Here is a 12,938-nt window from a genome sequence, read left to right as displayed (position 1 = left end):
CGGACAGCCGGTGCCCGGCGTGCTGCCTGGGGGCTGGTGAGGGGGCGGCAGGTAAGGTCTAACCCCGCTGCCTCCCGCACAGGGCAGCCCACCGCACAGGCACCGACACGGCCCTCTCCGCGCGGCCAGGGGCGCTCCCGCACAGACACACACCACGCCCCGGTAAGTCAGGCCTCAGCCCTTCGGCCGGGCCCGCTCCGGCAGCGCTCCCAGGCCCGGCTGCGGCCGCCGCCATTTTAGTGGGAGGGGTGAAGAGCGGCCCCGCCCCGCGCACGCGCGCTCAGCCCCGCCTCGGGCAGGCGCCGGGGCTACGTCACTAGCAGTGCGCGGCCCCCCCGCATCGCGCATGCGCACCGCGCGACAACGGCGTTACTGTCATCCCGGTCTGCCCCGCCCCCGCGGGGTTACGGCGGCCGATTATGGACAAACCAGTCCCGTTCCGCGTTGCCGTACGGGGGCCGAGTGGGGACACGTTTATCCAATGGCGAGAGGCCCAGCGCTGGTTGCCGTAGCAGCGGGACCCCTCGCTGGGCCCTGCCCAGGCTCCAGCGGACCCGCAGCCATGGGGACCCGCCGCGCCGGGACCGGGCTGCCCTCACACCCCGGCCACCTTCCCGAAGCATCTGGGACAGCCGTGCGCAGGACCTGCATGCGGCTGCGGGAGCTGCCCCGGGGCGGCCGGGGCTCCCAGCAGACCAGGCCTCCATGTTATGCAGGGCTGTGACAGGCCCCTCTGCGCCAGCACCAACTCGGGATTTTCCCGCCCGTGTTTGTGGCCCCAGAGCTTGTCAAAGGGGAGAAACGTCTCCCCAAGGGCTCTCACAGTGTTTTGCCTGCCCCACTATCTGCAGTGTATTCATACGGCCACTTTGTACCCCACAGCCCAGCATGAGGCTGAGGAAAAGCAGCCAGTGTTATTTAAAGGACAATTGCCAGAAGGGGAGATCCTGCCATAGCAACTGGTGAAATTTCCTGTATAAATATTGATGAGTCCAGAGGGAAAAGGAAATTAGAAGCTGGCTGGCCAAGTTGGGACATACTCCATTGCTGCAGGTCCTGGCGGCAGCCTGTGGCCTTGAAGGCAGTCTCCGAATGCCACCTCCCCACCGCCGAGCACAGGCTCACAGAGACCTGGCCAGTGGGCTCCTCTTTGTTACAGCACACAGAGAAAACTGACCATTTACAACCCGTGGGTTTTACATCTAGACATCCCTTTGTCTCATGTCTCGGACACAGGCTTCTTTACTTCGCTTCATTTCTTTCCTAAATTCAGGCCTAGTAAATGACAGATCTTTACCCCTGTTCTGTCATCAACAGCATCTTAACATTTTGATGACATTGCTCAGAGCTGATATGGACAGGACAGGTTTAATGCCAGCTGCTCTGCCTTACTCAGCATTATCTTTGCTGGCATAATGTAAAAGTGAGGAGTTTGAGGAAGTTTTTTTTTTCCACAAATGTTCCTATTCAGAGAAGGCCCAAATGTAAAAGAAGAAATATAAAAATATTTTGGAAATAAACTGAAAAGTGTACAAGACAAAGACTAAAAATCAACTAAACCTTAACTCTCCTTTGCTTGCTTTCAAGAAGAGCTTTGGAAAAGCGCCTGCTTTCAGTTTTGAACTATGGAGAAGTCCCATATACAAATTTCCTACATTTCTCTCTTTGCACAGCTTGACAAAGGAAATTGTGACCTAGGGACACAGAAGTTTCACATCATGAGACACCTTTTCCCACTTAATTCCTTCATGTTGCATAAGAAGAAGTAATTTTCAGACATTGAATTTAGATTAAGTCATGACTGGTAGTAAAACCAGCTTGTTCTCATAATAAACATGCCTTCACCCCAGCGAAAACAATAAGAAGATAAAATTACTCTTAAAAGTCAAATAGTAGGGTGTTATAGAATACACTGTAGTGGAAAACAGTGATCAGATAATGAGATATTTGTTTTCCCAGACTCAAAAGGTTTGTACAAAATAAAGCAAAGCTAATCTTTTAAGAGATCATTCCCTAAAACTGGGTCAGAAAATGTTGCCTCCCTTTGTCACCAGTTATTAAAACTGAGAAAATCCTCCCTGATAAGAAAGCATTTAACAGGATTTCATAGGAGAGATAAGTACACCAGAAGACATTCCGTTAAAATTAGGAATGCTCATTGATTTTCTCTATCCAAACCACCAAGGGTTGGTCAAGACTGTTCAAAATACTTGATAAATTCACAGAGATTTCCTAAGTATATAGTTTCCCATATCATTTTTATATTAGGAGAACAGGAACTGAGTTAGGCACAATCATCCTTGTAAAAAAGCCAGCCACCTTTCTGTACTACTGTTACCCGTGTCAAGAGTCGAAGAGATGTTTCTGTTTCAGTTAACTGCTGTTTTCTCAGGCGTGAAGATGAGCTCAACAAGGTCAGCCAGAACCGACATGGATTTGTTTCCAAAAGCCAGCGGGAAGGAGGATGAAGTATTTCTTCCAAGGAGATGAGAACAGCAACTCACCTCTAATTGGAGCACTAATGCCTTGCCTTTGGCTATTCGTTTTCTAATTGTAGAATTGGAAGCCTCTCTGCCAAGAGAGGTTGTATAGTCTCCATCTTTGGAGGTTTTCAAGACCCAACAAGATAAAGGCCTGAGTAACCTGGCTTGGTCTCATAGCTGATACTGCTTTGAGCAAGAGGTTGGACTACAGAACTCCTTATGTCCCTTCCAACCTGAGTTATTCTACAATTTTATTATTTTCATCCATTTTACATCTATCATCTTTGGCTTTCTTCAGCTATCAAACTGTTAAAGACTAGGCTTGAAAGCTCATTTTTATAAAGCATGGCCAGAAAAAAGTTGCAAGTTTAACTGCTTTGTATGACTGAGACATATGACCCAGCCAGAAAGAGGTAAAAATCTCTGTACAAGGTGAAAAAGTTGTAATAGCTCTTCAAGGAAAAACAATAAAAAGGGTGAGAAATTACCAGTCTTTTGAAATGCATATCACAGGCCTATATGTGTTTGCAAAACAAACTGGAACTGCAAAATAACTACTGAAACATGTTTATAGCGCTACAGCCTCCAGTGTCCTGCATAATAAGGGCCAAGATGACTTTTGGGCAGAGTCTCCACTGGCTGCAAGGTTATATATCATACAGTCTAAGCTGCTCCTTCATGTCTCCTTCAGACATCTCTCCAAATGTGTCACTTTTTTCCTTCATGAGCCTGAAGATGGCAGCCAGCTGCTCTCTCTGAACCCTGTCAAGAAGAAAAGGAGAAGTAGGAATAGCTAGTCCCCAGAAGGCACTTTGAGCAAGAACACCATGGTCAAACGAAACATGAAACATGAAACCAAACGCAGGTCATTTTACAAGCCTTACTAGGAAATCTGCCTGTGTGAGATAAGAAAGAGATAGCCTCTGGTTCTCCTTCCTCCACCTTCATCCATCCAATCAATCATCCTGCACGTCTCTGCAGTTCTTTAAATATGGAGATAAAACAGACTGCTTTAACACTAGCTTTGGAGTTCCTGAGGGCCTATCTATGCTCAGAGTTTCAAGATAACTCAACATGCGGAATTTCGTAAGACCAACATGTCCCAGTTTAGCAAAGTCCATAATGAAACTGGATTAAGCTTCATCAGCCCAGTGTCCTTTCATTCTGTAATGACAGTATGTCGATACCGAGTAATTCAGGAATAGCGATTAAATTTTAAATGTATACCCTACCTTAAAACTAGAGACCAGACTACCTTCCAGTGTGGACATGACTTTAATCAGCTACTGGAAGATAAGATCACAGACAGAAATCTGCTTTGATTTGAGGGTTCATTTGCCAACAATGTCAGATGGTGAGATGGACTTGTGTAGCCAGTCCAGCAGCAAGGTGATCCCCGTGTGGGCAGAGACTGACCAGTGGACCACCTAACTCAGATTTCCATGCCTAGAAAGTCCCATAGTAGATGATTAACACCCTTCTGCACATAACACATGATATCCCGATTTTTCTCTAACCTGAAGCAGTTAACCATTGTTGTATGTCCTCCAGCGCAAAGATTTGTATCTGTCACAAGGCTTTATCTGAGGAACCTTTATAGGAGGGCTTATATTCGTCATACATCTACTGATCGTCACTCTGGGATAGAGAAGGGTGGGCAGCACAGGAGTGTCATTTGTTCATGAGTAGCTCATGAACTGCTGCAGCTGTCTACAAAATCCTCTTTCAGGGCAAAATGAATGTGCACCTTGGCTCCAGTCAGGGCTGGCTGTGGGCTGGTGCATTCTCATTGCCAGACTCCTACCTGATTGGGGTCAGATTGCAGTATTGCCTAGCACACCCCATACCTGACTCCTGTGTGAGATTAAAAGAACTAATGAGGTTGTGGAGATGCAGTTTCCATTATTTCAAGTCTCATTTTGCCCCTATGTGACCGAGGGGCCAGAATTCAGCGACAGCTCAGAGCACAGATCTGCTGCAGTCCCAGCTCCTCTGGGTTGTGTAGCATCCTTAGACCTCCCTTGGGCTAGAAAGACAGACTCTGGTCTTTGTTTCCACAAAGTCACCCTGTCAAGAGTCCTCTGTCTCCATTACAGCCAGCTTTCTGCACAGGGTTTTAATACACTGGATTAATTACACTGTAATTAATCCATTTAAATACATGCCATTAGTAAGGTAGGGTAGTCTTCCTGCAAGTCCTGTGTGGACAAGCTGTTAGCTGTCCCAGTAACAGGAGGGGTAGAAATACCTATTGACATGCAAAACCAGGACACAATCTTTGCCTGAAAGAACAGAGGACGCCAGAAGCAACCACACCAAGAACAAGATCAATGGAAGGAGACAGACAGGAAGGAGCAGAGGAGACTTTGCATGCTGAGCTCCTCCCGAGTCAGGCTCTGCATTTCCCCATCTCCTGGACTAAGCCCCAGCAGGAGCAGGAGCAGCAGGCTGTCCTCCCAGCACCACTGCAGCAGGCAGGGCAGGAAAAAAGCAGATCCTGGCAAAAGGAAGCTCATTTGCCAATTCTTTTCTATTGCAATTAAAATGCAATTGTCCCACGGCCAAACAGAACCCGATAATTATGTGGGATCTTTTGGTTATGAAAGCTCTGGCCACAGGCTGTCAAGCCCCTGAATCTGTCTGTCTTTTCTCTGATTTTTTGTGCTCAGATGAATAGCATCCAACTACCGTTTCCAGAGGAGAGGAAGGAAAGCACAGTCATTAGTGATCAATATTTTATTTTAGATCACCGCTGAGCACCAGAGGGCATATTTCCAGTCTGGTGTGGAGAAATTCAATACACGGCTTCGCCTCACGTGTCCGAAATGCATGCCAGCTGGGAGTGCTCCACACAGGTCTGCATCCCTTGCTCGTTATTTCACAGGCATTAACACTGCTGAAATCTCCCCAAAGGCCTGTTTCCTTGTCTCCAAACCTCCAAAACCAAGATCACAGACAATAGTCACTCTATTTTTTTTACTGCAACATCAATGCATTTTAGCTCTCCCCTCAACTTTAAATACGACTGTGCATTTGAAAAACAGAAATAAAAAAGAGCTGTTACTGCAGTTACTTCTTTGAACTACATAATCTACAACAAAGGGAGAGCAACACAAAGATAAAGAGAGAAAAGAGCCTGGGAAGGAAGAGTAAGGCATCAAAAATATGAAACTGATTTCAAAAAGGAGCTCCTCTTATCAAAGGCGACCTTGCAAAACAACTTTGTAGTGCTCCAGGTTGAGCTGTTTTTGATGATTTCAGATCAAACCTGCCCCATTCACAAGTAAAATCATTCTCTCATCCCATAAGTGCTGTCCTCAAAACTATCTGGATTCAGCAGGTCAAACAGGATTTTACTTATTGCTGACAAAACAGATTAATTAAGGGTTTTCAAAGCAGCCTAATTCTTCTTGATAGGCAATTGAATTTGCATACTTAACTCCCTTAGGCTCTTTTTAGACATTGCAGTCCAAGACTTACACAATTAACTGGAGGTTTGAGGCAGTGAGCCATAGGTATGTTAAAGGAGACCTCCGTTTCAGGGACTGCAATCCTGGGCAGAGCTCTGCCTTGGGAATGTTCCTAATTGCTCTGCAGCCAAACAAGACCAGGATCCTGCTGCGACACTCTGTTGCTTCAGCAGAAATAAGGGAAAATCCCTGACTTTTGCCACTGGTCTGACTCTATCATTAAGGAAGCCAGTGGAATCATTTATGGAGTAAAAGGCATAGGAGTGCAGAATGTACCTCTAACCTAAAATCCAGATTTTCAACACAAATCTCTTGAGAAAAAAGTTACAAGCTGCTGGAGGCAGGGAGGACAAGCACAAACAAAATAAACTATTCAAAGGTTTATTGGACCAAACAAAGGCAATTTTTACAGATTCAAGCCACTAGAATTACAGTCCTTTGTATAAGAGCCACCATCAGATACAAAACAAACAAACAAAACAGACAAAAGTAAAAAATACCCAGACAGCCATTTGAGTTGAAGAAATACTTTGACTCGCTGCCACTAGCAAAAATCTGGACTCGACTATAGACTTTGCTCGATGTACATATTGCCATGTAACTTAAACACAATGTATATAAGGCATTATTTGCATAGTTGGGTGCTTGGGACACAGCCAGCCAGCACCGAGGGGAGACAGCAGCTGTACCAGCGGGTGTTGAAGCAGAGGGTCCAGATGTGCCTAAATTCATATGCAAACCACTGAACACACTTGCAGTTGTCGGCTGGGAAGGGGCAGCCCAGCCTCTTCTAAAGCTGAAGCCTCCTGCTGTTCCTTAAATGAGCCCTTTTATTACGAGTTTGCCGACCCCAAGCGCTGGAAAGGACAACTGTGTACAAGGTTTCAAGTATTGTTTGCATAGGAATTAAAAGGGGTGGGGGGGAAAGCAGCCTGTTGTGTTTCTGATATGTTTGCAGCGTTAGCCAAGAGGCAGTTGTCCGGCAGTGAAAGCAAAACTTTGAAGGACACATCGCCACCCAGCCTGGTGCTTCTGCAACATCGCTAGAGGACTTGGACCCTCTTCTCACTCTCACAAACCAGCTGGGTTTGATTTGAAACCTGCTATGTCTCAAGCAGGTACACGCACCCATCTCTGGCTCCAGGGGACAAGCCACATGGCTAGCAAGAGAAGAGGGCACTGGAACAGCAAGCAGGCAGAGGAGTGGGGAGGGTGTCTCTTCCAGGACCCTCACTAATCTCATCCTGAGCCAGAGGGAACCTCTGATGCCATAGCTACCTCCTTGGGTCTCTCCTCTTGGGAACTGGATTAGGGGAAAGTGAGAATCCAGATATTAAAGCAGCTAAAGTGTGGTCTCCTAAACCTCTGCCACAAGCAGAACAGCTAAACTATCAGTCTTTGACACTTCTTGAGTCTTCTGTCTACCTACAGAATCAGTGCTCTGCTAAAATAACTACAGAAGCAAGATTTGAGTCAGTCCAGCTACCATCTGCTATCCCTCACTTGGACCCCACTTTGTCCCTCCACCCCTCAGAGTAAAGCAGCATTGTACAACATTTGAAATCACAGGCAGTTCCCAGCCCCCAGCAGGAAAGAGGAGTTTGGCCCCAAGAAGAAACAGCTTGATAGTCCAGGCTGGTCTAGGAGAAGAGCTATGGTTCACCCCCCCACAGTAAAGGAACAACACAGATTTCATGGCAGGCCTAATACATGGTAATGAACACAACTAGTAGACTTGCTGCATATTTAGTGTCCAGTTTGGGTTCTGTTTGAGGGAGAGGGAGGAAGGTTCATCCCAGCCCCCCAAACACAACTCAAGTCATTGCTTGGGCCCAGCCCCAGTCCATGGAGCCACACAACAGGATCTCCTCAAATTTCACACCATAGGAGTTTTTGAAGAACTCAACTTCAGACCAAAAGGGGATCCCAAGTTTTGAGGGTTTATGGATTTCTCTTATGGGTGTGTTTGGTTGGTTTTGGTATTTCTCTCAAGCCTTTAAAGATGCCAGGGGATGCCTTTAGGAGGAGGCTAGGGACAACTTCATATAGTCTTCAGTTCTGCAAAGAGAAACAGGGAGAGAAATCATTTCAGTCATTTCACCCCTCAGGTGGTTCATTATTATTCACATAAACGAGCAGGGGGAAAACGCAGTGTGCATGTTGGGGGGAAGGCAAGGCAACTTCCCACCTCAGGGCAGAACAAGCTGCTGTTTGCAAACCTCACACTTCTAAGAAGGAGGCACTTTGCTTCATCACCTGCAGCAGGATAGTCGAAAAGCAATCAGAAGTGTAAATCTCTCGTCTGGCACCCATCTAAGTTACAACCCTGGGAGAAGCCCAACGAATTGGAAACCTTTATTAGCTCCAGGGGTTACCGCCTCACTGTCCTGTGCAGAGGCTCCCTGGGCTGTTCCAGGCAATTCCTCTTCCCACCTGCAGCCAGGTGAGCTGGGAACAAGTACTAGTTTCACAGGGCAGTATGGCTGAGCAGGTTGACCTTTCTCAATCTTCCTACAGATGTGCCTGTTCAAGGGAAGAAGGAAAAAAACCCAAGACTTTCTGCAGGTCATAGGGCTTCCTTTTGATGGGAAGCTCTCCCAGTGTCCCCAGGAAAGAGGGTGAGATGATTAGGTGTTTCATGAGTAGGGACATCCAGGTACTCCCTGAGGTCTTGCAGCATGTTGTTAGCAGAGCCAGAGCTGACCTGTGTGGTGCCTTGTTCTCAGCTTAACCCCTTCAGACACTCTGCCCTTACTGGCCCAGCACCTCTCATGGTTCACCATCCACAGTGGGAAACACCTGGCAGAGGGTTGGACAGCTGCCCCGGCACAGAGACCTGCGCTAAGCTAGAGGGAAGCCACAATGCACGTTAGCTGGGCACTTATAAACACACGCAGATGCAGCTCAGCCTAATTCCTCCTGAATTCACCAGGGTTCACTGTCCATAACACCTGAACCCCATGTGAAAGTCCCCTGCTCCTGCCAGCCACAGCATGAAGGCAAGTTACAGCCTCATCTCTTCCCCACTCTTCTGCCAAAGGTTGCCTTCTCCAGCAGCCTCACGAGTCAGCTGGTGACCCAGATCCTGGATGGGAGATGCAGGGTGAAGCATCACGTGGGACCCGAGTCACTCAAGCAATGCTGTGGAGGCTCAGTGGCCAACCCATCAGGACAAAGAAAAGAAATTCTCCGGAGTGGATAATCGCTCTGTGGGATTCGCAGTGCTGAGAATCGGATCATCCCGCTCAAGTCACGCAAGCGTAATCAGATTTCACGCGTGAGGGCGTAAGCTCGTTGCCACAGGGGCCCAGAAGGAGAGGTCCCCTCCAGCATGCCACAGTTGGAGTATGTCAGGGAGGGTGCACGAGGCTCAAGCCCTCACAGGGATACTCACCTCCAGGGCAGGGCGAGGTCAATAGCTGGGTTGCAAAGATCTTAAACGAAGCATGAACTTAAGGAGGATGTCTGTCAGAGCCATAAATCTGCACAGTGGGGATACCTGGAGCAAGCTGTGAGGGGGATTCGACTAAAAAGCATGAGGCAGTCTAACACTGGGGAATTCAGGACCATATAACCCCCCAGGCTGAGAGGTTCTGGCATTGCTGCCATGGAGCCTGAAAGACTTAAGTAGCTGGGGGTGGAGGCTGACAGCTTTGAGCCACTGCTTATCCTTGGCTCTTCCCTCCTCTCCCTTCACCTTGGATGATGAAAACAACCTGATCAGCATGCTGTGCCCCAGCAGCGCATCAATCAAACCAGGTTAGGGTCCTCTTTTGCTGGAAGCCGGTGTCTGCTCTTGCCCAAGTTGCAGGCCAAGTCAGTGAATTGTATGATTTGTCAGCCGGACATGGTTCTGTGCAAGGAACACCTGGAGAACAAGGAGCTCAGACATGAGCAAGTCCTGGATTATGAGGGAGGCTCAGGTACTCAAAAGACTATTCTTTTCCTGAAGCATGGAAACTGGGTGTTCTTCTGATGGCCTCAGAAGCGTTCCCCTCATTCCAACTCAGCCATGGCATTGGCACAAGGCTTCTTGCCTTTGAGAGCAGACAGGATCCCAGCACTGGCGAATGTGGTGCGCTGGTGGCAGTCCCATGAGCGTTCATGCCTCATGTGGGCAAAATCTGCAGCAGGTCAGGAAGTCCTGTAGCCCATCTGTAGACTATAGCTTTCCAAAGGAGTCCTGACCCACTCTCAGGAAATCCCAGAGCATCTTGCTGTAACCACCTCTGGTAACTGCTTGTGCCTTTTTCTGGAATATTTTCATTCAGAAAGCTGATTTTCAGAAACGCAGAGCATCCCAGCTCCTTTTCCTGGCAGAGGGAGAAGGTGCTCACCTTGTTGGGACCATCAGTCCTCTGGTCTGAAATCCTGGCAAGAAGGGCAGATAGCAATCTGGCTCCAGACTCTTCTCACTCCAAACAGGCTAGGATCCCCTTGAGGATCAAAAGCAGTGAAGGAAGGCCCTGGGCAGATCTGGCAATGGGTGGTCAAGTTCTCCCCAGGCAGTTCCCTCCCATCTCACTGCTGGGGATGGTCCCATCATCACTGCTTCCCATTTCTTAACCATGGGGACAGCTATCATCTCATTTTTGGTAGTGACCATAACCTAGTCTTGTCCAGGAGCGGGGTATCGCAGGAAGAATATGAGGAATGACATACTAAATCTTAGCTTTCTCAGTGGTCCTCAAAGCGTGGGCCAGTTGCTTCAGCCAATAGGTAAAACACAGAGAGAGGACTTAAATGCAGAACAGGAAGAGACAGTTTGCTTAGAAAAGAGAAAGGCAGCAGAGTGAGAGGTACCAAAGGGAACTGCTGTCAACACAAATCTGAAAATCCTCCAGTGGGACAGAAAAGTTGAAAGGTGCACTTGACCTCAGGAAATACCTACTGCTCCTCAGGAACACCAGGAAAGCAGTCGAGGCTGCCGGAGCCTGCGCGACTGGGGAGCACAAGCCCCACTGCCTGGGGCCAGTGAGGAGTCAGTGGGGTCAGGGACTGTGTTACCCCTGAGCAGACCTTGCCCACTGCTGTTTCAAGGCGGAAGCCTCCCACGTTTCCCAGCCACAGCAGCAACAACCAGAAAGGTCAGAGCCCAGCCAGGAAATTGTCTCAAGCCAAGAGGCCACAATCGCCTCCTTCAGTCATCTCCCCATCGCCTTGCAACGCTCCTGACCCCCCAGCCAATGCCACAGCAGTGGGGAAAGCTGGATGGGCCAGCCTGTGCTTTCCTGCATCGCTCAGTGTTTGTTGTTCCAGCTTGCTGTCTACCAGTTTGCACCCAGCCTGGTGTGATGCCTCAATTCCCTGCAGCCCTCGGTCTCCCCCAGCCGCAGGGGAGCCGCAGGAGAGGCAGAGCCAGGCTCCCAGAGTGTTAGGAGATAGAGAATGGCAAGCTGCCCGTGCTGCGCAGGACTAAGCAGAAGCAGATGAAGACAAGTTGTGAGCGTTGGGTGAGGGAGACATGGAGAAGCAGCCACAAGCTAGGACAATTCAGGACCTGAGCCAAAAGAAAAAACCCAGGAGCTCAAGCGGAGTTTCTGTCTGGTCTGAAATCTCAGGTCAGGGCAGGGTCAGAGATTCATACCCTGAAAAGGCTATGGGGAAGCTTGCAAAAGTTTCCCCTCTGGGACAGGAGAGGAGGAGGCGGGGAAGGGGCTTCCTGGCCTCCCCTTCTCTGGGCTTCTGAGGGAGGCATCCTGTGTTACTCAGTTTTTAAAGCTGCTGGGGACTCATGACTCAATCAGTTCCTCTATAAATAGGGTGGGAGCTCAAGTCCACTGACATCTCGTAGGTCAAAGGACATTTTCCCCGGGGATATGGTGGAAGCAGGAATCAGCACTGGGCCACCACGAGACTCCCTCCTCATACAAACAGAGTTTGGCACCTACAGAGAGAACATCAGGGCAGGAGGAGCTCAGCAGGGACCCCCAAACACCCAGTGCCCCTTTCCTACAAGGGGCAGGTAGGAAGGAAAAGTGTCTCATGTGCTGGGTGTTTTGTGGCTGAAAGCAGCCTTGCCCATGGTTGGTGCCAGTGACTCGCCTGCCCTGGAGTGGAGTCCCATGGCCCCAGGCTTTGCAGTTCTACTGCAAACTCCTGCTGCTACTCCTCCTCCCTCAGCCCAGGACGACTATCGTGCTGCAGAAGATGAAAAGCAAACAAATAACAAAACCCCAAAGAAAGCCCAAACTTACCAGCTTCCCTCATCCAAAAGAAGCACCATGCCGGACAGGACAGGACAGCAAAGCCACTGGGTTGGGGGTGAAGGTTGGCAAAAGAGAAGGGAGGAGAAAGAGGCCCAGATCCCGTGCCATACAGAGCAGGAGCAAGCAAGCAAGGCAGGGCTGTGTGATGACAATGCCAGGGGTGAACAGGGACAGATGCCAATGGAGAGCTCTCCTGAAATGAATCCCCCCCCCAGCCCAGTCCACCCACTTATTTTTGGAGGGCCAGGAGTGGAGATGTTCGAAATAGGTCAAGGTCTGTCAACAGAGTCATTAAACCCCTGCAGCTGCTTCCTGCCCTTCTGTGCTCCACAGTTGTCATCACAAGCATCGTCTCGTTCAAAACCAAACTTCGGCACAGTTCTCCCTCAAGCCACAGCTGCATCCCCACTTTGATCTGGGATGTCTGGCAGAGCAGGGAAAGGTCTCTCCTCTCTGCCATTCCCTAGAGCCAGGGTGCACATCCAGGGCATCCTGCCTTGCTGAAGCTTCAGGGTCCAAGCCCAGTGTTATTCAGTGCCTTGTAACCAAGAGGTACTGTGAACCCAGCTGGGGAGGAGACAGGTTTCCATTGCTAAATTACCACCAAGGAAAGGACTCAGCATGAGATTTACAGCCATCCAATTCCCCTTGCATGAATTTCAACTAGCAGTTGAGCCCTAGGCTTAAATCCAGTCTGGATTCAAGCAGTGTCTCATCAACCCATCCATAGCTGGTCAGGAGATGCGAGGATTAAGAGGCAGGAGAAGAATTTGCTC

General features: G+C 49.0%; 1 protein-coding gene across 3 annotated transcripts in view; it reads right to left on the bottom strand.

Moving 5' to 3' along the window:
- Window positions 1–1,885: 1,885 nt before the first annotated feature.
- Window positions 1,886–12,938, bottom strand: part of MXRA7 (matrix remodeling associated 7) — a 30,054-nt gene continuing 19,001 nt past the window's right edge. For 2 of the 3 annotated variants that reach the window (XM_074921920.1, XM_074921918.1), the window contains one exon: window positions 6,321–8,011. Coding sequence is in view for 2 of the 3 variants with exons in the window: in XM_074921918.1 (XP_074778019.1) it covers window positions 7,972–8,011 (40 nt within the window). In the remaining variant the exon portion in view is untranslated. Of the gene's footprint in view, window positions 3,246–6,320; window positions 8,012–12,938 lie in introns of those variants that run through there. The other variant, XM_074921917.1, reaches the window with a different exon arrangement.

Source organism: Athene noctua, chromosome 18, assembly GCF_965140245.1.
Source record: "Athene noctua chromosome 18, bAthNoc1.hap1.1, whole genome shotgun sequence".
Classification (NCBI taxonomy): Eukaryota; Metazoa; Chordata; class Aves; order Strigiformes; family Strigidae; genus Athene; species Athene noctua.
Note: the sequence above shows the minus strand (reverse complement) of the source record. Positions and strands in the feature narration are given on the sequence as shown.